The sequence below is a fragment of the Hipposideros armiger genome, unplaced genomic scaffold (assembly GCF_001890085.2).
Source record: "Hipposideros armiger isolate ML-2016 unplaced genomic scaffold, ASM189008v1 scaffold_8, whole genome shotgun sequence".
NCBI lineage: Eukaryota > Metazoa > Chordata > Mammalia > Chiroptera > Hipposideridae > Hipposideros > Hipposideros armiger.
Window position 1 is genome coordinate 5,889,110 of NW_017731358.1, and position 24,151 is coordinate 5,913,260.

The 24,151-nt window shown below is 47.2% G+C and overlaps 1 protein-coding gene across 3 annotated transcripts in view; it reads left to right on the top strand.

Annotated features, from left to right (window-relative positions):
• Positions 1-24,151, top strand: part of MYLK (myosin light chain kinase) — a 123,124-nt gene that overhangs the window by 96,425 nt on the left and 2,548 nt on the right. For all 3 annotated transcript variants that reach the window (XM_019652518.1, XM_019652524.1, XM_019652531.1), the window contains 6 exons: positions 3,519-3,736; positions 6,307-6,430; positions 12,381-12,533; positions 15,166-15,289; positions 20,646-20,775; positions 22,277-22,408. In XM_019652518.1, the coding sequence (XP_019508063.1) occupies positions 3,519-3,736; positions 6,307-6,430; positions 12,381-12,533; positions 15,166-15,289; positions 20,646-20,775; positions 22,277-22,408 (881 nt within the window). The remainder of the gene's footprint in view (positions 1-3,518; positions 3,737-6,306; positions 6,431-12,380; positions 12,534-15,165; positions 15,290-20,645; positions 20,776-22,276; positions 22,409-24,151) is intronic.

A 24,151-nucleotide genomic window follows, 5' to 3' on the forward strand; every position in this document is an offset into this window, starting at 1 on the left:
TTTTTTTCCACTCAGAATTATTTTGTGAGCATTTTAACAGCCAGCTAGGCACTGTGGAACAAACCCCACTATTCAGATTCTGTTACTGTTGAGCAGTGATTTTGTACTTATTAAATCCTTCCAGTGAGGACAGGTATTTGAATTAGACTCCCTTTTGGTTCTAAAATTCTCAAATTCTGTGGAACTGTGTAAAAGATTCAAAGGAAATCTTCATTCGTATCTTAGACTGTATTCAGCCCCAAATTCAAACCCACCTCCCCACTTCCAAGAAAGATTTATCTGTGTCTGTGGCCTCACTTGTTACACCCTCACGATACCCCTGTGGGCTGCAGTTTTTCACGTTTATTCTAGAACAGGTTGCTTGGTCCAGGCAGTGTGGGTGTGTGGGAAACATGTAAAGAAATGTATTATCTTTAGAAGTTAAACCTTGAGCAAGTTCACAAGGGGGTACAAGGAGGGGGTAGAAGGCAGCCCAGCCTGGGTAAGACCGGGTGGCAGGACCAGTGGGCAGAATACCATACTTAGCTCGGAATTGGGAGTTGGCAAGCTGGATGGAAAATGTTGGGAGAAAATGTAAGAAGGCTTCAGCTGTTCTGGCTTTCATCCCTCCACTCTATGCCTCCCCCAAGGACAGGCTCAAATCTTTCATGCACAGATGCCAGAGGATTCACCTGCACTTGGGGTAAGGAGCTTGCCCCCTGGTAAGAGCTCAACCAAAGAAGAGAGAGAAGATTCATACTCAATCTGTACTTCCCTTCCAGCTTAAACAGACTTGGCCACAGAGAGTGCAGAGGTTGGCTTTCAGCAATACAATTTGCTATTCTTGTTTGAGAAACTGACATTAAGAGAAGGACAATGCCTGGTGATACAGAAAAATGAAAATGCATTCCAGAGTCCGAGCCTTGAGTTCAGCTGCCTTAGATACAGTGAGAAATAAGAAGTATTGTGCCGTCAGCCTTTCTGACCTCTGATTACAGGACAAGCCCCTGTCACTATCGCAGCATTGCTCTGAGACTGGGGCTGCTTTAGGCTCCTGGCCCGGGAGTCTGGGCTTGTCCTTTGGGGAGTGCTCTGGACATTCCAAGCAGTGGTGGGACCCTGAGCACTAGAGATGTGAAGTTTAAGCTGAGTCATCCATGGCCCATCACACCTTTGCACTACCATTGGCATCCAGAGCCAATCAAAGAGCATCCAGCTTGTTGCCATGAGACAAGGAGTTAGAGAATCTGGTACCAGGTTGCCTGAGACACCATTCCTTCTGGCTGCCAATGAGGGCTGGCAAGGCCTACAGTTTGGGGGATAAATTTGATCCCTTGTGATTAGCTATCCTTGGTAGTAGGTATTCATTCATTCATTCATTCATTCACTCACTCATTCATTCACTTACTCACTGTTAAGTTATTAAGCACACATTTCCTCTGGCCCAGTTTTGGCCGTTGGCATTATCTAATCTCTGAGGGTGGTGGTTTATTTCCAGCCAATACTGTCCACCCATAGTCTCGAGTGTTTTGAATAAAACCTATAGAACAATTAATCCTGTTTGTGTAACCCCTTCCGTCCTAGACAATGGACCATAGGAACAGTTTTCAAAATATATTAAATATATTTGAGTAGGTTGAACCTTTTTGAACCTAGATTGAATAGAATACCTCTAGAAATGTAGCAGTAATTATCTCCAGGACTGTGATTTCTACTACTCATTTCCTCAGATGTTTCCAAGGGCACTGCAAAAAATGGTTGCTTGCTTTTTTCAGAACTGATCATAAGAATGACTTGGCATACTTATTTAAAATATCGATTCTCAGATCCCTCCCAAGATTTTCTGAATCAAAATCTCCAGGAGTGGAGCTTGGGAGTCTGTATTTTCAACAAGAGCCCAACAGGTTCTTTAAAAAAAGATAATTAACATTATTGAGTACTTACTAAATGCTAGGCACTCTTCTAAGCACTTTAGGTGTATTAATTCACTCAGTCTTTACAGCAACCCTGAGAGGTGGTACTATTTTTATCTGTGTCTTACAGATGAAGAAATTGAGGCACAGAGATGTTAAGAATCACCTGTGACCTAAGATCGGAGATGAGTTAGTTTGACCTGGAGCCTGGGTGGAGGGCTTGAGGATAGATCTGCCACCTGCTGGCCGCCTAAGGACCTCCATCTTGTTTGGTTCTAAAGGGTCGGTTCCAGTGCCCCCCAGCGGCCACTGGCCCAGAAAGATACGCATTTCCTAGCCTAGCAGGTCCTGAAGTGAAAGTGGTTGTCACGTGGTGATGAAGGCCAACCTGATAGAGGCTGGTATGCTGGGCCCCAGGGTGCGCTCCTGTCTGTCTCTCCCTGAGGGGTCAGTGACAAGACCAACTTGGCGATAATATGTGCTGAGCACCTGCTGTGTGTTAGGCATGATGGTTTACAAAACTTCATTCCTCACAACTCTATGAGGTAGGGACAGTTAAGGAAACGGGGGCTCAGAAAGGTTAAGAAATTTGCCCAAGGTCACATAGCTGGTAAAAGGTAGAGACAGAATTCATACTGAGCTATTTCCCTTCTTCATAATGATTCTCCTTAGAAAAGGGAAGGCCCTTGGGAAAAGAATGACCCAGAGCAAAGCCCACCCAGCCTTGTTCAGCGGGTAGACCTACAGGCCGTTGTAGAAAAGAGTTTACTGATGTCTGGATGCTACATTAAGTTACCAAGGAGATACTTTAAACTTTCCGAGCAGCAAGCTAGGAGGGCAGGTTGGAGGTCTGGGACAGGAAAACAGAGAGCACCCATGAGACGCAGGCAGCGAGGCTGTGCATCTGCACTAGAGCAGTCCTTAGCAGAAGATGCCAGCTGTAGGCCCCAGAAACACCGTGGCCGGGATCCAAAGTCTATTCAGGCAGGAAGGATGTACATACTTTCAGCCTAGGCAAGGGAGCAGGCGAGATGAGTCAGTCATGGCTGGAAGGAGTAAACTGATACTATAGGCCTAGCCAGAGGAAACAAATCAATCACAGCTATAAGTATAATGGGTTACAGCCAGCGGATTTGCTGAGGCTCATTATTGAAGATACTTTTCTGATCCTGTGAGTATTATTTTAAGCTTCGATTCTCATACTAAAAGGCCTGGCTAGGGTACAAGAATGATCTCTTACACATCTAGTCATTTGGGGAAAGGAAGCTGCCTGGCGGTACTGTTTTGCTAAGGAGATCGTGTATGGATCTCTCAGTTCATGCCCACCTCTGACACTGCCCAGCCTAGGTGCTTCCCTAAATACCCCAACAGCTTAGTGGGCACAGGCAGAGTCCCCCAAGCAGGAAAGCAGGGGGCCTTGTGTGGGACCTCCCCACACAATGGACGACTGGGACCAGTGTACCAGGGCAGTGGTCCAGGACTCAGGAAGCTGCAGAAAGTCCCCAGCACCCTCCTATCCTGGGCTTTCCTGCCGATGTCCCCGCCCCCCAGCCTGCCCTTGGCCAGACTCCTTGCCAGCCTGGCCTCCGTGATCCTGTGGTCTGACCACCCCTTCTGTTCCCACAGCGTGTCGGGGGGTGAGTTGTTTGAGCGCATCATCGACGAGGACTTCGAGCTGACTGAACGAGAATGCATCAAGTACATGAAGCAGATCTCGGAGGGCGTGGAGTACATCCACAAACAGGGCATCGTCCACCTGGACCTCAAGCCTGAGAACATCATGTGTGTCAACAAGACCGGCACCAGGATCAAGCTCATTGACTTCGGTCTGGCCCGAAGGCTGGGTAAGGCCGCTCCGCCGCTCCTGTTGTCACCAACACATAGTGGCAGCACCTGCGGCTGTGTTCCACACACTGCGCACTAGAGGGGATGCACAGAATTGGAGTTAAAATCAGAGACTGCGGGGGGCGGCTCAGGTTCAAATCTTGCCCCTACCACTTACAATGGGACTCTTAAGTCTCAAATTTCTTATTTGTAAAATGGAATAATAGTAGTACCCACCTCATAGAGTTGTTAGAGGGAGGAAATGAGTTAATGTAGATAAAGTGATAAGAGAGTGCCTTGCACATAGTAGGCACTATGTAGATGTTAGCTATTTATTATTATTATTATTATTATTATTATTATTATTATTATTATCCCCTCTTATATTTTTCACTCTGGTGCCTTCAGCAGATGGTGCTTCCTCACATTTGCACCTTACTATAGTTTCTAGAGCACTTTTACATGCTTTCTCTCATTTGATTCTCACAGCAACCCTGTGAGGTAGGCAGGGCAGATTTTATGAGCCCCAGTTCAAATACTAGGAAACCGAGGTTCACAATAGCTTTGCCCAGCAGGTCCCACCATGAGCCAGGGGAGGTGCCGGGGCTAGAATAGGACCCAGACCCAGTACAGGCTTCTGCAGCTCGCCTGCTTTCCTGCACTGGGGTGGGGGTTGGTGATGAGGGAAGGCAGTCACGGCCGTGGTACCCAGCCCTGAGGTCATATTGGTGGGTGACTGTTGGCCTCACACACCGCCTAACACCCACCCTGCCTATAGAGCATTTTGATATCTCAGGAATTGAGGAAACAGCCTCCCCCTGCCCCTCCTGACCAATGAATGCCCTGTCAGCAAGGAGCCTGAGGACTGGCGCAACCTGGCCTTTCTTTCACTGCACTGCTGGGAGCTAATGCCACCTGGTAAATCTCCCAGGTTGCCCAGGCCTGGTTAAGGCCANATGAGCCCCAGTTCAAATACTAGGAAACCGAGGTTCACAATAGCTTTGCCCAGCAGGTCCCACCATGAGCCAGGGGAGGTGCCGGGGCTAGAATAAGGACCCAGACCCAGTACAGGCTTCTGCAGCTCGCCTGCCATTCCTGCACTGGGGTGGGGGTTGGTGATGAGGGAAGGCAGTCACGGCCGTGGTACCCAGCCCTGAGGTCATATTGGTGGATGACTGTTGGCCTCACACACCGCCTAACACCCACCCTGCCTATATAGCATTTTGATATCTCAGGAATTGAGGAAACAGCCTCCCCCTCCCTCTCCTGACCAATGAATGCCCTGTCAGCAAGGAGCCCGAGGACTGGCGCAACCTGGCCTTTCTTTCACTGCACTGCTGGGAGCTAATGCCACCTGGTAAATCTCCCAGGTTGCCCAGGCCTGGTTAAGGCCATGTGATTCATAAAGAAGAAAGTGAGGGAGTGAGGCCCTGCCAGGCAGTGTCTCACCTGGTGGTGGGCACCCAGATGCTGGCTGAATGTGCCTGCTCTGCTGCTCTCTCCAGCTGAAGGCACAGTGTGGGCCACTGCTGGAGTATAGGGCCTGCCTTCGGGCAGGAACCACTAACAGTTTAAACAAATAGGGTGCCATTGGCCTGGGGAACTGGCAGTGTCAGAGCCCAAGGAACACAATGTACAGGCTTCCTTGGTGAGGGGATATGTGGGGACAGGGTGTCCTCCAAGGACCAGAAAGCTGGGAAAGTTAAAATGTAGCAGGAATGGTTCAGATTAGAGCCGGTGCAAAGCTTCCATGTCCAAGGGCCATTAAATGCTTTGCCTTAGAACATTTGTTGTGGGCTCTATATTTAAATAAGACCAGGTACAGCCCACAGGCCAAAGGTGTGCCACCCCCTACTGCTGACGAGTCTTCCAGGAGCTGTGAAAGCTCGTATCTGTGTGCAGACTTCTGGGCATCTCTGGTCCCTTATGGGGCACCATCTTTTGGGGTTAAGGTTTTTCCTGACTATCCTCCCGGCAGCTCCTGGGGGAGATATGATACTACATGTAGAGAAGCCATGGAGGAGGGGAACATGGCTCAGGAGTCGGGCCACCTGGGTTTAGGTCCTGACCCCCACTATTAACTGGGTGGGTAATTCCACCCCCTAGGTCCCCCTGTCCTCCTTGGGAGCTTGCCGGGGTGGGCGGGGGGGGGGGTCATACCTTCCTCTTAGGGTTGTTGAGAATATAAGTAGGAAAGTCCTTATAAAGTAGGCAGCAGGGTTCATAGGACATAGTGAATGTCGGAGATGATTATCAAGCACAGGTCACAGCCCCTGAATCAGGGCATTCATGGGAGAGGCAGACACATGAAAGAGCACTCAGGGGCAGGGCCTTTAATGGCCTCTCCCCCCACTCCACCCCCACCCCACCGAAGACACTTGAGGTGACTCTGTGGCTTGTCGGTTTCACCGGTGTGTTGATGCACTTGTTTACGGGGAGACCAGTGTCTCTGTGCCATTCTCCAGGGAGAGAGCAGCTGAGGGCCGGGCCTCATCTGTGTCCCTCCTGGGCACACAGATGACGGCGCTCGCTTAGCATGGGTGGGCTCCCAGATGTCCTCGTGATTGACCCCTCTCCATCCCCGTTACAGAGAATGCAGGGTCTCTGAAGGTTCTCTTTGGCACGCCGGAGTTTGTGGCACCCGAAGTGATCAACTATGAGCCCATTGGCTACGCCACGGACATGTGGAGCATCGGGGTCATCTGCTACATCCTGTGAGTCTCAGGGTACACAGGGAAGGGGAGCGGAGAGTCCTGCAGGGGGGAGGGGGCCCTAATGTGGAAGGAGCCAGGGTGGCTCGTGATGGGGGGCCCGCCCCAGAGTTAGGAGGGCGGCAGCCTCCCATCTTAACCCCCGGCCTGCTCTTCCCGTGCTCACATGAGGTCAGCAGCCCCTATAGAAGTGCTAGGTCTGCCCCGAGGTCTGCTTTCTGGGGACCCTCCCCACCCTTGCCGCCGGCCAGCCTGGGGCCTTTGGTCAGGAGGGCGGGAATGTAATTTACCTTCACTTGTGTAGGTGGGTCCATAGAGGAGGGAGGGAGACCAGGGGTACATCTCCCGTGGACGTCATCATTGTCTTCAGAGGACAGCACCCCAACCTCACTGCAGAAGGACCCCAGCTGCCAGCCTCATCTCTGAGTCCAGTATATGGGACGATTAACAAACTTTTGATGACAGAGCCTTCAATGAGGCCAACAGACTACAGAAAGCCATGCAACGGAACTGGGAAATCAGGTGGAAAATACGAAGTCATTTCAGTTAACAGTGCTGGTGAAAAAGAGGGGAGGCCAGTAATCTGGGCCACTGCTCCCCAAACAGTAACATGCATGAATCACCTAAGCCTCTCCTTAGATTGCAGGGTCTGATTCAGAAGGTCTGGGGTACGCAAGAGTCCACATTCCCAGAAGAGTCCAGGTTGCCCAGGCTGTAGAACACACCCTTTTGATGGGATCGTGCCGGTTTAATCTCTGAAGCCTGAGACTGCAGACAGCCATTGCCTCAGAGGCAGCCCCTGAACATGGGTGACCACATTCATTAAAGGATGGCCTCCCAGAAGGTGCAGATATGCATGCACTCAATTTTTAAAAGTATTTTTTGTTGTTAAAGCAAAAGGAAACATGAAGCGCTTTCATAGAAAATTTGAGGAGGACCCCTAAAATACTTTCTTAGAGCCCTGGGGTCCTCAGACCCCCGTGTGGGCAATGGCTCTAGGTGGCTGCTGCACTGCCAGGTTTAGGAACCACTGTTACAAACATGTTAGCAGAAGTGGAGTGATTTTTTTGTGCAGCGTGGCTTTTTCACATGCTCAGGAGTTTTACTCTCATGGTGGCCTGTTAGGACATCTTCCCTCAGTTGAATCTGTGTCATGGATTCTGTACCCCAGAGAGTCATCCTCTTCCTTGCCCGGTATCACCCCCCTACCACCACAGCCTCCCTCAGAGCAGCAGAGAAGCCCCTGGCCAGGTATTTCCCTGCCTCTCCCTCCCCTACCCCACCCCCGGAGAAAGGGAGCTATGAGTGAACAAAACCACACCTGATTCTGGAGTCCTGGCTTCTTGGTAAGAAGAAACAGCAGGCTGCTTCTGGGGCTGCTGCAGGCTGGATGGTGCTCACACTGGACCTTGGGGCCCTGGATGAGACCCCTGACCTTGAGAAACAGTCTTGGGTCAGCTGAATAGACCAACAGTCTTTTGGTCTATTCAGACCCAGCTGCCCTGGGGCCTGGCTTCATCCCTGGGTCCCTCTGCAGCTGTCAAGGAGCCGTATCCCACTGTCTCCATTGGTTTTCCTACTACTGGGGGATTGCGATCATTTGCAGCCATGGATTTTCACATGGGTTCTTGTTAAATCCTCAGAACAAACCTGGGAGTGGGTCATGGCAGGGATTTGCTCTTCATCTGGCATTGAGGTGACCTGAGCCAAGGAATCCCACGTGGCTGCCCATTTCCTACTGCCCTAGAGGGTGACCAAGCCATCCCAGTCCACCCAGGACTGACAGGTTTCCTAGGATACAGGCAAAGTGCTAAAGCGAGGACAGTCCTGGGCAAGCCAGGCGACTGGTCTCCCTCGTGGTCAGGGACAGAGCAGCGTCTAGACTGCTCAATTAATTTTCGCAGTGAACACACCCACATAACCTATACTCAGATCTTAAACCAAACACTACCTGGGCCCCCAGGTTCCCCTCCCAGGTACTATCCCCCCAGATATAACTGTAATCCTTGTGTCTAACATCATGCATTAGTTCTGCTATTCTTTAATTGGATAGAAACGGAACCCTACAGAAAGAAGTGTCTGGCTACTTTTCCTTAACACCGACTGTGAGACCCGCTCATGTTGCCGTGTGCAGTTGTGGACTGCTCATTCTCGGTGCTGTGTAGTGGTCTACTGGGTGAATACATTTATTATCCATTCCACGTCGATGGGCATTTGAATAGGTTCCAGTTGAGGGTGTTGCAAGGATTCTGTACATTTGTGTTAGTGAATCTATTTATGCATTTCGGCTGAATATGTAACTCAGAACTACAATTACTGGTTCATAAGAGCACTTTATTCTTTAGGTGGAGGGACATAGTAATTTGGATAATATGTTACATTGTTTACTAGATTACTTTTAAAGCTAAGACCAAGAAATAGGGAAGAGCTTTCCAAATGGGGAGAAAATGATTTTGAAAAGTGGGGCACCAGCAGGAAGGTGTTTGGCAGGGGTTTGGGCAGTGGGGAGAGCGGTGTACGAGGCAGGTGAGGAGCATGTGTGAGGGATGCAGGTCAGCTCTGCGCAGCCTCCGTCAGCCTCCCCGGTGTCCTGGCTGTGGTACCCATCAACACCCACTGCTGTGGGCCTTTCTGCCCTTCCGGACTTTTCCTGCTGGCTCTCACAGTGGGGATTGAGATCTGGGAGTTCCCCTCCCAAGCTAGAGCTCTCAACAGAGCACATGGTGCTGAAAACAGCAGTTACAGCCAGCCAGATTGCTTCTTTCAGTCTCTGCTCCACAAAATCTTTTAGACAGAAAGAGGGAGGACAAAGAGGTAATTGCCTTCAGCTCAAAACAATCCTTCGGCGGTATTTTGGAGTGACATTCTGGTCCCCTTCCATTAAAACTAGGCAAGATGAGGAAAAGAGTTGAGTGCTAAGGTTGTTGTTTGTTGATTGGATTAATTCCTTTTGTAAAGAGATGCATGATCCTTATGCAAATTTTGGCAATAAAGAAAAGTCCAAAAAAAAAGTTTAAAAACAAATTCTACAAAATCCCACCATCCAGAAACAGCGTTACCACAATTCGAACAGTCTTTGTCATCATGCTCTGCATATATTCCATAGTTTTATTTTAGAGACATACTCTTTAATAGGGAAGGTGCTGGGGTTGCTGGGGCAGGCCAGGAGCCAGCCAGGGATCAGGGGGTATTTCAGATGGATGGGCTGCCAGGAAGGCAGAGCGCCAGAGGCCAGAGGCCAGGAGGCTCTCCCTGGCTGTGAACGTTACAGGGATTAAGCCCTATCTTTGCAGGATTACAGTTCCTAATTAGGAAAGGAGGATTATAGAAGGGGACCTCTCAGCATTCCACAGCAGGGCTGTTTGCTCTTTCTGCAATCTTTTGGACTACGGCAGGACTTTCCGCCCTCCGTGTTTCTGTAAAGACAGAAGGAAGCATGAGGGAGACAAGCAAGAGCCAGGCGGCTTCTTGACGGGGGTAGCTTAGGTCTGTTAAAGTGAATTCAAAGTGGAGTCACTTTGAAGATCGATTTGGCTTTTTGGAATGATTCATGAATCTGGCAGCATCCCATCTAGTAAATAGGTGCTCCGAGCGGCTGTATAAAACGGAAGGGTTTTATAGGCAGGATGGGACAAAGCAGTCAGAGCGAAAGAAAAGAAAGGATTATTTCAGGCCAGGAAGGGAGCAGCAGGGGTTTTATTATGCAGAATACCTCACTAGTGCTAATCTGGAAGTTTCATATTGTCTGTTTAATGGTCACGTTTCTAGAAGAGGTTGACGTTGCAGATGCCTTGGTTTGTTATTGTCTGGGCAAATGACTCCATTTGGGGCCTGTTATTTTTTAACAGGTCACACAGGATCACAGAGATGGGAAAACTGGGAGCCCCCAGGAATTCAAGCCCAGTACCCTTGGTGTATAAAAGGGAAAACTGCGACCCACAGAGGGGAAAGGAGTAGCATATAACCGTGCAGATTCGGGGACTGATAAACTCCCACCCTTCCCCCATTGTAATGTGACCCAGAAGGATGATCTCTGCATTCTTAAAACGTAAATCGGTGTCTTGCTTTAAGACACTTGAAGGCCATCTATAAAAATCTGTTATTCAAAAGCATAAATATATTGATTAGAGTGAGACAATTCACATTACAAAGACTTTTCTTCTTTTTACAAAAGATCTTACCAGAGGGTTTCTCCCGTGGCAACCTTTCCTCACAGTATTTCAATGAGTTTTATTTTCCAAAACTTAGTTTTCAGGTGTGGCTGTATTTCATAAGCTGAAGCCTCTTGAGCACCAAAACAGCTCCAGAAGGGTTTGTGTTATTGTTTATGATGGTGGATTTGTAAGGATTTGGGGGAAGGGACATTAATGAAGCTTTTACTTGGGGAGTTGATGGCTTGAAGGCCCCAGATCCATCTCGTGAGGCTCAGGTGGGGTCAGGGCAGGACCAGCTACATAATTTGTGGGGCCCAGTGCAAAGTAAAAAGGCGGGGTGACTTGTTCAAACATTAGTAAGAATTTCAAGATGACAGCAGGAGAGCATTAAAGCCAGAGCAGGGCCTGCCTAAGGGTGGGGCCCTGGGCAGCTGTGAGGCCAGCCCTAGGTCGAGGTGACTGGGGGGTGGATGGCTGGTGTGCAGAGGAAGTGCTCAGAGGTCAGAGGTGAGTCCAGTAAGCCATAAAGCTGCTCTGTTCAGCTTTGAGATACTTGACCTTCCAAATTTTATTTGGGTTCGGCTATTGGTAAATGAGTCACTCCTGAGGCAGTGGGGGTGAACTGTATACAGAAGATAACATCTCTGGTCATGACCCCAGCTCCTTCCTGGGGACCAGCCCTCGTGCAGGTCTGCACACCACAATTTACTTCATCTTTATAGAAATATTTGTGTAAAGTGGCAGTTAAGATACAAACTCTAGAGACAGATGTCTGGGTTCACATCTCACGGGCTGTGAATCCTTGGGCAAGTTATTTAACCCTACTCTGTGTGGCAGTTTCTTCATCTGTTAAACTAACGAGGGAGTTACCTGCATTAGAGGGTGGTGTTAAGAGTGAAAGAGCTCATCTATTTTAACCTCTTTGTCGGGGGGCCTGGCACATAGTACATGTTTGATAAATGTTTGCTGCCATGATGGTGACAGAGAAGTGGAAGTGATGATCACACTATAGTTAAGTAGCAGGTTCTCCATTTCACGGAGGAGGAACCTGTGACACAGAGAGATTAGGGGACTTATCCGAGGTCACCCAGAGAATAAACAGGCTGTGCTCTCCTCCGCCATGGTACCTCTTAGACAAGCTTTCGGGTTGGGCCTTAGTGCCTCAGGCTCACTGAACTCCAGTGTAGATAGATCACCGAACCCACATTGCTGATTCCAAGTCCACCCGTCATCCACACATCCTTGCTGAACCCCTGCGTGTGCTGGGCCCTCTTGCTGGTGCTGACAGGTATGCAGATGAGAGATGGAAGGGAGTGGGACAGACAGGTGCAGTGACGGGTGCCATATCCCACGTGACCATCCATGGTGAGGGGGCAGGAGCATGGCGACCCTGGAGAAGGTTCTTTGGGGCGAAGCTGTAGCCTGGGCTTTGGGGAAGAATAGAAGATGGGGGGAGGGGCCCCGCTGTGTACTGTGTGGATGTACTGTGTGGACATAGTAAACTGAAGTAAATGCCTCTGCCTCAGCCTCACGGGCAGGTGGTGTCAAGAGGCAGGTGACAGCCCAGAAGTACCATGAGCTCTGATAAGAGGCAGGGCCATAAAAGCCTGAGGCACCAAACCCCCTCTTCTTTTAATGGGTGGGAGGAAAGACAGGCACAAGGGCATTTGGGGGTTGCAGGGTTTTGCCAGCCCTCACCTTTGATCACAGTTAGCGCTCACTTGGGGGGATCGTCCCACCCTGCCCTCCCTGTCAACCCCCTTCCCCCATTCACCTGCTCTCCTGCTCTTATCTTCCAGGGTCAGTGGACTTTCCCCCTTCATGGGTGACAATGACAACGAAACCTTAGCCAACGTTACCTCAGCCACCTGGGACTTCGACGACGAGGCATTCGATGAGATCTCCGATGATGCCAAGGATTTTATCAGCAACTTGCTAAAGAAAGATATGAAGTAATGAGTTGAGATTTCAGCTTCCCCACACCCTGGCCTGGTGTCCAGAGACAGGGTTTCCTTTGCCTGTCGTGGGTCCCTCCTTACCTGAGGAGGGGAGGGTGGGCATTGTGAGTGTGGGGGTAAAGGAAGGGAGCGCTACTTACTTGTCTTTAGAAGTACCGAACCTCACTTGAAAAGCAACACTTAGCTGAGTGTTGCAGGGAGAGTGGCAGCAACACTTGACTGAGGTAAAGTATCTCAAAGCTAAACAGAACAGCTTTATGCCTCATTATGCATGAATAATGGTGCCCCCCCCTTTATTTTCCATGTACAGCTGTGGCCTGTAGAAGCCCTGCTGAAACCTCAGCCCCTCTTCAGGGTTGCACAGGAAGTATCCTATTTATGAGTCGTCACCATATCCCCAGCCTCTTCTGGCTTAGTGTTTGTCATATCTAAATTATTTAAGAACTACCTGCCTGAATGTGGCCAGGTACCTTCTCGCACGGGTCAAAATTAGGCTGTAATCCCAGACCACTGGGCTCAGCCCTCTCCCAGCTCCGTCTCTGTCCCCCCATAACAGTATAGACTGTGAGGGTCTCCACCTCTGCCTTCTGGGGTTGCCTGTAGCCTGCCCAAGTTGTCAGTGGATGAATATATAAAACAGCCATGAACAGTGGGAAGCCAGTGTGTTCGGGTGTACAGATGGCCCAAGGCTGTGAGGAAGGGTCAGACACACAAAGCACTCAGTATTTCACTGAAAGAAGAATGGAAATTAACACTGCAGAGGAGACTGGAGCTGAGAAGGTGAAGTTGGAGGGGGGCTTGGGTATGGTTGGACAGAATTCATTGGTGGGGACTCCCCTTGGTGAAGGGAATCAGATAAATGAAAGCAGGAAGGGGAGAGGGGCCATGTGTGTGTAGGGAGAGCTGGCCTGTCCCAGGGGAAGGACATAATGGGGGTGTCAGGTGAGAGCAGCTGGCCTGTTGGGCTCCTCGCCCACTCTTAAACAGGGGGCCAGATGTGGCAGGGCCTGGCTCCAGGAGCCCCAAGGAGCCGTACTTGGCATTAAAAGGCAGTTAAAAGCTTTGTCCCAGAAGGGTGGTGTTGAAATACGTGTGATGCCAGAAGAAGAGAAGGGGAGGGACAGCCCAACTCCAGGGCTACGCAGAAGTCCGTGCATTCACCAGGTGACTCTGTGGCCTAGGTTTTGCCCTGTCCATCTGACCACAGATTCTCCCCGAGGCTGTTGGCCATCTTGCTTCCGTCTGGGGGAAATCCCGTTTGGGACAGGAGAGCACAGTCACTAAAGTAACAGTGTTGAAGGGTCTCTTTTGTCTAATTTTCTGGTTAACCACGCACTCACCTCTCATTCCTCTTTAGCCACCTCAGGGCCAACTGCCCCATAGGCTACATTCCACACCCCTAGACAGTGAGGTATTTTAGAGTTTTACTGTCATGGTCTTTGTATCAGAAGTAGGCATGACCTAAGGAGAACCTGGGTGTTGTGGGGGGTCTAGATTCCCTTCCCGTGTGAGGGATCCCCATTCCCAAGGTGCTTCAAGGAAATGCAAACCCACTTCCTAATAACTCTGGTCCAAGGATGGCTTTTGTCAACCAAGCTTCATTTACCAAAGATTTGGTAAATGCGGTATTATGTATACACCTTCTTTTCTCATCTGACATGAATTCATTCAGTAATGAGCTGTGTTCCCCTCTGTGCTCATAAAATGGACTCACCAAAGAACTGATTTCAAATAGATCAAGACACTAGATTCCCGTCAACTCTTAAACTCAACTCTTAAAGTCTCTTCAACCAGAAATCATCTATCAGCACTTTTTTAAAAATGTTGTTCTATAATAAATGTAATACATGTAAATTGTAGAAAATTTGAATATAAGAAAAATTAAAATAATCCATATCCCTTTATCTAAAGATCACTACATTTTGCTATACTTAGCAAATTTACTTATATTCATTTCCCTGTGAATGTTAGCATTTTGTTCTTTGGGCTTTATTAGTCCTATTACAATTAAGGTGATGGCCCTAAACTATTTCTAGATTCCCAGAGTTTTCAGAGAGATGAAGTGAGTTTCAGGGCTGTTGTAAGGTTGTCATAATTCACAGGTATATGTAGGACATACCTCTTTGTGTTTAACAAGAAAAACCTGATACTGAACCACACTATAAGATGTGAGAGTTCAGGGATTCTCAGAGATTTGGGCTTAAGTTTCATTCACCCCTCCACCAGACAGGGTGGCAGAAGGTTTAGGCCTCCACAGCCCCTAGCTCCCATGTGACCAGCAGAATGACCCACCCTGGAATATGGTGCCAGCCATTTCCAGACATGTCTGCCCTCCAGCACTTACCCTTCCTGGACCCCAGTGGCAGGTCATGAGACCCCAGTTGCTTACTTGGTGGTTAACTCTTCTTAACACTAGCCTATTCTAGGTCTGGTCAGTGTAATGCACACCAAGAGAGGAAAAAGGCCAGGATCACAGTGACCCTGATTATGGTGCATGGACTGGGAGCAGAGAGCTCTGGGCTCTACCGTGTGTGATCAGGGACAGGTGACCTCCCATTTCTGATCTGACCAGCAGTCTCTGAGGTCTCCTCCCGCTCAGAAATCCTCTGATCTCTGCTTCTATCAGAAACCGCCTGAACTGTACTGAGTGCCTTCAGCATCCATGGCTAATGAAAGACACCAAGAACATGGAGGCCAAGAAGCTCTCCAAGGACCGGATGAAGAAGTATATGGCAAGAAGGAAATGGCAGGTAAAGAGGGGGTCGATTTGGACTGGGATCTTGCCCTCCTGTTGGCTTTATTCAAGCCACCCTCATTCCAAACTTGCGCTGGCCCCACTCCAAAAATGTTTAAATCTGTTTCTGAAATAGTCTGGGACCAACACGGACAATTCATGTCATTGGGGCTAGGGATGAGCAATGTCACCTTTAGGACTATTTGGCAACCCTGGAGAATGTGACCTCCTTAAAAGTAGAGTGACGGTCTAACATTTCTTTTCGATGAAGGAGAAGGGCATATAACCTGCAAAGAGAGACACAGTCCCCGCTCTCTAGGGAAATTGTATGTTACTAGCTACGTGTCCTTGGGCAAATGACTTAACCTCTCTACGTTTTTGTTGTCTCATCTGTAAAGTGAGATAATAGTGGTACCAACGTCACAGCATTGTTGTGAGAATTATATGAGATTAGCTTCATCTGGCCTTTAGCACATTGCCTGGCATATAGGAAGTGTTCAAAAATGACACCAGTAGCTAACATGTAGGGAGGGCTGGCCGTGTGTCAGGGAACATTCAGTGCACTTTCTACGCATTAAGTCTTTTAATCCTAGTACCTAGGAGGAGGGTACTATATTATCCGTACTTCTCAGGCAAACTGAGACAGAGAAAGGTTAGGAAAGTCACACAGGATCATGTAGCTAGTAAGTGGGAAAGGCAGGATTCAAACCCAGAGCCTGGCTGCAAAATACATAGTCTTAACAGTGACATAAAATTGCCTCCAATTGATACCAGGTGGATAAAATGATAATCCAAAGACATAGAGAACTTATCATCCATTGTATTATTGTTTATTATCACTATTAGTACTATAAAATTCCTGGGCTACTGGAGAGTACATGGTTTCTATACTCAAGGAATGTATAGTGGAATGGGGGAACTGAAGCAAATAGACATAAAAGGACATAATGCACACCAAGAATTATAAACTACCAGTATAGCTCTCCATACCCATATATGTGAGTGTGGACTGGAGAATGGAGCCAGTCACACCAGACTTGGATGTGGTTGTGAGGAAATGCTGCCAGGGCAGGGGTTTGAAGTTTGTCGTGGAACATGGGCTGGAACACAGAAAAGAGAGGATAACAGCACAGATGGAGGAAAAGGCACAATGGCAAGAACTGGACCTCAGCTGGTTATGCTGACCTGATAGGAGCAGAGCCTTCTAGCTGGGCAGTCAGGGGACCTAGGGCATTTAGACCTTTGTTATGTGGCAGAGAAAAAGGAAATCACTGTTTTAAGGGACACTGGTAATTTGCCACACAGAATCACTAAATCACAGTTCCCTTAAAAAGTACAACTTCACGCAAAGGTGGAAAGAAGGAACGGAGGCAAACGAGGAGCTTTGGGTATGGGTGTAAGGGACTACCACCCCATGTGTGGGAACTCCCCCACAGGAAGTCAGTTCTTAATTAGCCCTCACCCATATGAGGGTTTGGGTGGATCTCCTGGCCACCCTCAAGTGCCAGGTGAGTTGGAACACCTGTGCTCCTTACCTTTCCCTCTGGTCCCATTAGGATCCAGTGAAATCAGGTAACAAATAGTCTTAACAACAAAACAAAACAGGGTCCACAAAAATCAAAGATTGGCTTTGTTAATGATCCTGTGGCCAGTAGATCTCAAAGAAAAAGCAATATTTCTGGAGCAGATAGGGTGGCTGGGGTGGGGGTGGGGTAGCCCTCAGAGGGAGTCTCTCTGGGTTCTGCCTGGATGTGGCTGTGGGTTAAGGGTCAGCCTTCTCACTTAAGGCTTTCTGGGAGCATTGACACATCTGCTGGGAACAGAGATAGGCACGCAGGAAAGATAAGGAAATGGGAGAGGAAGCAAATGGAATTTTTCAGCCAGATGGGTCTGGGAACCATAATTTGCTGATATTTTAATCACTTAAATTTTTTCTTGTTATTTACACTGTTATTAGTCAGAGGGTTTTTCTGGAAGTGAGGGAAAAAAGAAAAGGGCAGAATTCAGAGAAGGAATCTTAAAGTCACATTTTAGTATAGGTGGCAGCATTTGGAAATGATTTTTCCACAAAAACAGTGCTTAGGTTGCACTAAAATAGACATTCCAAATCCCATCTGACCCATAATGTCCCTGAAGCATAATTTTACTGTTAATAGTTCAGCTGCATCTGACCATCTTGTGTTACGTTGCTTCCTTAGGAAAATGTTTTCCACATTTTTAACTCCAGGAGCCAGGAGCATAGCTGCCCTGGAATAGGGGGTGCCCTCTCAGAGCAGTGAGGTTCTGTGTGCTTGGTGGGGCGGGGTGGAATGGAGTGGGGTGGACTGTGATGGAGAGAGAGGAGCAGGGCAGGCCCAGGTGGCCCAGGAGTCTCTACAGCTGCACGAGGAAAGGTTCCTTGTTATCATTCTGGTATGGTTTTCATAAAAGGCCTGGGAGGGAGGAAGTAACATGGGAACAAATCCCTACATACTAGGCAGTATATAGATGCCTAATTATATCATTGGACTTTGAATGAAGTTATTCTAAAAGGGTATGTTCTTCATTTATAGCGAAAGAAGTGTTAAAGGACATGGTAGTGAGTAGTAGCATTGAGAAGGGATAAATTGAGCATGATAACAGGGCTTCTGCATGCAAAGCTAGAAGCAAAGGTCTAGGAATTAGAGGCCCATGGACAGCCATCTTTATTTTCTGGAAACCATAAAGACCCAGCAGTATGGATCAAAGGGCCATTGGGAAAGCTTTAGGCTCAGTAGAGCACAGAGTGCTCTTGACATTCACATTTGGATATTATGCACTTCTCACAGAAATATATATATATATATATATACACACACACACACACATATATATACATACACACATATATATACACACACACATATATATGTATATATACATATATATGTATATATATATATATATATATCTTTTCCAGTTCTGACAACTTCCATATCCATTTTTTTTCCATAAATCAATTTCCAAAGATGGAATTCTGATGTAGATTATTAAAAAAATTTTTTCCTTAGTAAGCACTTCTCCCTATTTCGAAATTATATGCTGTAATATCTTTGCATCTGATGGAAATTTTCCCCCTGTGTGTGGTCTTATTTGTTAATGTGAATTTGCTACCTCCTCAGAAATATCATAACTCTTGTACTTGTGTTGTTCTGGTAACATAATATTAGTCATTTTGTTAGTACAAGAGGAAAGACTTCATTATTCCACACCATACAAGTGAAGACAGGTCTGGTCAGTCACAATCCAGGTGTTTGGAATTAGGGAGCCCAGGGGCTCAAGAGGAGCACTCCCTGCTACACCTTCACAAGTGTGAATCCTGATCTTCCTGTGGAAAACTAGAGCTGCAGGGAGATTTGAATCTTCTGGTCCAAGGACATGAGGCCTAGAGAGGGGAACTGACTTGCACAAGGTAACACAGTAATCAGTGGTTCAAGAACTAACCTGTACCTTCTTGGGAATGCACCCTCTGGTTTTAGAGACTCCTGGCCCAGAACAAACCAATCTGTGTTGGATAAAGGGAACCAAGAGATGAGAAGGGTAGAGTCTGAGAGTTTGGCAGATTAGGAAGTAGCCTGTCTGAGGTTGACTCTGTAAGAAGGGCTGCCTGCCTCTTACACCTCTTAACCAGTTCCCGAGGTCAAGGTAAGCTCTTGTGGGAAGAACTGGGTCTCTCCACACTCCAGCCAGCACAACAAACAGATCAGTGGTGTCACCAGTGACAGCTTTGTCCAGAAGATCATGCACATTTGCCAAGTGGTCTCATTCTCTGCAGGACCACATGCCTCTGCACACAGTTAAGCTGGTCAGTCATCATCCCTCACCTTCTTCCCCACTCATCACCTCCACCTGGGGCATCCGGGATTCAGTTCAGAGTGACCCAGTTTTGCCATGGTGACAGGGCCAGAAACATACACACATCACACAGTGATGTATTTGAGAGGGTGGATGGCCAGAGGACAGAGCAAAATGAAATGTCTGTCCAAAGCACATGAAAATAGTCTGCAGCAAGGATGGCAAAACAGAAGAGTGATCATGGTAACAGCAGGTCTTCACTTAAACCACACACACACACGTGCGCACATGCGCTTTTCTGTAGGACTCCTTAGTGCCCTGAAATTCTTCACTTTTGAAATAATCTTTTTACTGAAGCATACTGGCTTTCCAGATAGTCCAAAATTGTGAGACTTTACTAAAGTACAAATGTCTGAAGTTACTTCAGGAGGCAAATGGCGTTGGCAGTATGAGGTCCGGCGGGTGAAAGCTTGCCATTTGCCTGTGTACAGACGGTGTCCTCCCTCTCTCAGCAGCCCATCTGCTGTGACATCTCTCTAGATGTACAGCAGCTGGATGCCTGAAAAGATGCTTTGGGTGCAGGGGTGGGAAAAATTGGTTATACCTTAGTTTCGTATCTTAGTCGTTCCATTAACCTTAGAAAAGGGGTGAGAAACTAATTAAAGGTGAGAAACATATGCACATGGTATATTATTGGGGATTTCGTGACCTAAGTCCTGTGCTTGGTAGAATTTTCACAATGCAAAGAAATGTTCATCTCAAGTTCTGGCCTCCTTTTCAGCAGAAACTCTGTCCTCTCCCACGGTGCCTCGTCTCAGAAGAGCAAAGCGCCGTTGCTTTTCATTTCGCCAGGGCTTCTTTTTGATGCCTGGGTGTACATCAGGGAAGAGCAGCGCTCCATAACTGTGCATTTATAGGCTTGTGCTGAGGCCAGCCAGACTGTTTCTCGAAATCTCTTAAGTATCTGAATCATAAACAGAACTAAATAAGACCTTGGTGAGTGATCATCTTGTCCAACCCCCTCCTTAAACAGAGAAGGCAACTGAAGCCCAGAGAGGTCAAACGACTTGCACAAGGTCAAAAGAGTGCTTTTTTCCCCCTTGCAGCAGAACCTGTGGGATCTGTAGTAACTATTCTCTTGACCAATTAAAATCCTATCACTAGCATTGTTTTACGAGAAACAGCCCCACTGGGCCCTGTCAGCAATAAGTCTTTGGAGCTGTCTCAGCCTGCAGTTGCTTTATATAAACTATCCCTTTTATGGGAGTTGAAGCACAGTATGAAAAGGGTTTTTGTCTCATGTTGACCTTGTTTAGTCACATTAACGCACACATCAGCTCCAGGCCCCATTCCATTCTCCGAACATCTTCTGACACACAGATAGTGCTGAGCAGAGCAAGGCTGGGCTCCCTCCTCTGGCACAGCTTCGGCACTCGCTCCGGAGGCCCTCATTTCAGGGACAGCTGCTTTTCCTGAGCTGGGCTTTTCTCCCTGAGCCCCACAGCCCAGCTGGAACCAGGGACGCTGCCTGAGTCCAACCCCAGTTGTCTCTTTTCCAGAAAACGGGCAATGCTGTGAGAGCCATTGGAAGACTGTCCTCTATGGCAATGATCTCAGGGCTCAGTGGCAGGAAATCCTCAACAGGGTCACCAACCAGCCCGCTCAATGCAGAAAAACTCGAGTCTGAAGGTAAGGTGCTCCAGGAAGATGTTTCTCCAACCGGTTGGTGAAAAAGGAAGGTCTAGGGGATGGAAGGGCATTCTGAGGGTTTTTCTTGTTTGGTTGGTTTTTTTGAGGGGTGGGAGTTGTTTTTTGATAATACAATATACAAGGATAAAATTCAGCACTACTTTTAGGTTGCTCTGACAGCAGTTACTAAGTCTATTAATTACTATTTAATTGTTTAACCTTAGGTTTAACTATTTGCAGAGGGAAACATTATTTTTCTAAGAGAACTAGATGACCTGTGCTATTATTTTCCTTATAGTTTACAGAAGAATTAGCAAAGGCTATATTAAAAGTTTCCTTTCTGTCTCATTACAAAAGTGATATTTAATATGTTGACAGGCAAACATAAAATTTAAGTTACCTATAGTAGTGTACTTTTTAAAAATATCCTGGTTTTTTTGTTTTGTTTTGTTTTTTACTGTCTTTGTGTTTTTCTTTTAAACAAAAATTAACTCAGATAGTTCCATATCCATTTGCCTCATTTCATGCTGCTGAAATATGTCATTTGAACTGGGTAGACTGTGATGGGCAGGGCCCCTCCTGGAGACCAGCACAGTAAGTGACGTGCCCACCTTCGAGGTGCTGCTCCATCCATCACCTCAGTGACTGCCTAGCCCTCTTCCTGCTCCAGATGCGTGCAGGGCAAGGTCTGTCCCTTATCATCTTGGGGTGCCTCATTTGGCCAGAGACACCCCTCCACCCACCACTGCCTGGGGCTGTTGGTATCCAAAAGTGAGAAGCTGAGTTGAGATCCCTCTAGTGCACAAAGGCAGTGTCATTGGTGAGGCCACTTGCTGGGCCGCTGTGATGTCACCAAGGACAAAGCCTGCAGCACATGGGTCTGGTCCCTCCTGATCCACCCCTGCCACTCCCAGATGATCCACAAATGGCTGGAAGGGGAGGGAGACAATAGAGGAGCCCCTCCAAGTTCCGGCTTTTCCCTGGAACAATCCCAAATCCTGGTCCCCAGTCATCCGTGAGAATAGAACTACTGTCACGTCAAAGATGCTCCTAGGACCTGGCTCCTCCCTTCTAAGGAACAGGAAAGGGCATACTGCCACAGGAGGAGGACAAAGGGGTGCAGAGGTCGGGAGGCTGGTGTGCTTCCGTTCTTAGATACCCTCCACTAAATCTTAAAACAGCATGAAATGCAGCCAAAAATCCTTTTTAAAGATTATTTCTGTTTTCAATGTGTTAGCATAAGGGAAGGGGGGAGTCCAGACATTTCCCCAGTTTGGTCACAGTTCTCTTCCCCCAAAACCATTTGGCGGCAGGACAATCTGCCTCCAGGAGAAAGGTATGTGTAATGATGCAGTCCCCTAAGCTGCATTATTTGCCACATTACAGCTACTCTTTTAAAAAAACAATATTTTTTTAAATGTAAAAGTCAGCTTTTATAAACTAGGGAAGAAGAGGGAACAAGGAATGAAGAAGTGACCATGTCCTCTTCCCTGTCTTCTAGGAGATGTGGCCCAAGCTTTCCTGGAGGCTGTTGCTGAGGAAAAGCCCCATGTAAAACCGTATTTCTCTAAGACCATTCGTGATTTAGAAGTTGTGGAAGGAAGTGCTGCTAGATTTGACTGCAAGATTGAAGGTAAATTGTAGCTGTTCTTCCCTTTACTACAAAAGGGGCTTGGCTGGCTCATGGGCCCCCACGGTGTGTCCTGGGCAGGATGTCAGTTCTGGGAGCAATGAGGAACCACCAGGCTGTGAGGGTAACTGGGTCAGGAGGAGTTGGCCCAATGCCCCCGCTCCACCTCCTCAAGGTTAGTACCATGCAGTGACTTACCTAGGGGCACGGTTGATGTTTCACTTACTTACATCAGCCTCTAGGCCCAAGTTAAAGGTGGTTTATCATGGACATATTTGGCGATGGAACAAGCTTAACGCAATGAAGTTTGCAAGCTTCTGGGAAGCATGTGCCCACAAAAGGCTCTCAAAGGGAGGGTGGCACAAAGGGAACAGGACGTGGAGTTGTGGGTCCATCTAACTTCTGAGCCTCAGGCCCTCACGTGTAAGGTGATGTCTAATGCACTGAGTGTCTCTGGGAGATGACGTATGTGAAAAGGGAAACCTCTTACGTCTTTTAAAGATGTCATGGAGTCACGGGAATTGGTGTGGGATTCGTAAGTGCAGAGAGAGCATGCAATGTGACTTCACCCGGAGGGAAGTCGGGATCCAGGCATCCGTGCCGTCTTCCGCATGCTTCTCTGCCTGCCAGGAATAATGTGGCCGTGAGGTTTTAGAGCTCAAGGGACCTTGAGGGATCTTAGCAGAGCACCTGAGAACTTAGCAATGTTGGTGACACGAAGCATTTCAGTTACCACAGACTACAACACTTTAGAAAGACAAAGGGCAAGATCAGACAGTCCTTAAGCCTGTGACTGTCGCGTGCCAACCAGAGTACAGGGTTATCTCCCATTTCAGCCTGGCCAAATAAAGCCCAGATGTTCAATAAGCAACTTTTCTAAGCCTGCGTAATATAGGACAGCAGTCAGAACCAATCATGGCTCCCACTTTGGAAGATTCTCCAGCAATATGACTAGATAATGCCTTTTGGGTAAAGTAACCCAAAATTAGGGAGGAAAAAACAATTTTTCTCCTGCACCATTATCAAAATGCCTTGTAAATGCCTTACCCACCACAATCTTTCTTTTCATTCAGTTTAAAAATATGTGATGTGCTCCCTTTGCTAGTGTGAAAGTGCTCAGATTGGGGGTTCTGCTGAAAGTTCTGTGGCCACTGCTTATAACTCCACCATCACCACAGTCTTTGAGTCTTTTGAAGTTCTTTCATTTTTCCTTTGTCTATTTAAAAAAAATTATTATAACATGATTGTCATCTTTGTACTTACTTTTCCCTTTGGGATTATTTATTTGGTATTTGTATAACTTTGACTGGAGACCTGAGAAGAAATTAAAGTAGTTGGACACTGTTTTGATTAAAACAAAATTCCACTTGAAAAGAATGTTAGAATTTTTTATGTTCTTTTATGTAATTTTTATTCTGGTTGGGGTTACAATTATTTTCCCATAAAAATATTTCTTCAAATTATATATTTTAAAGGCATATTATATATATAATTTTTAATACTGAACTTTGAAGAAACAGGATTAAGTCCTAAAATTAAGCTAATCAATGTGGTCTATTTCCAGTTATCTATAGGCAGATTTTCTGTCTTCGAGTTGGACTAAGACAGATATTGCTTTATTTTTCTTAAAAATATTATCAGCTCCTCTAACTTATGTTTCATAGAGCTGTTATCAGCATTGAGTTATAATTTACATACCATACAATTCACCCATTTTAAGTGTACAATTCAGTGTACAATTTTTAG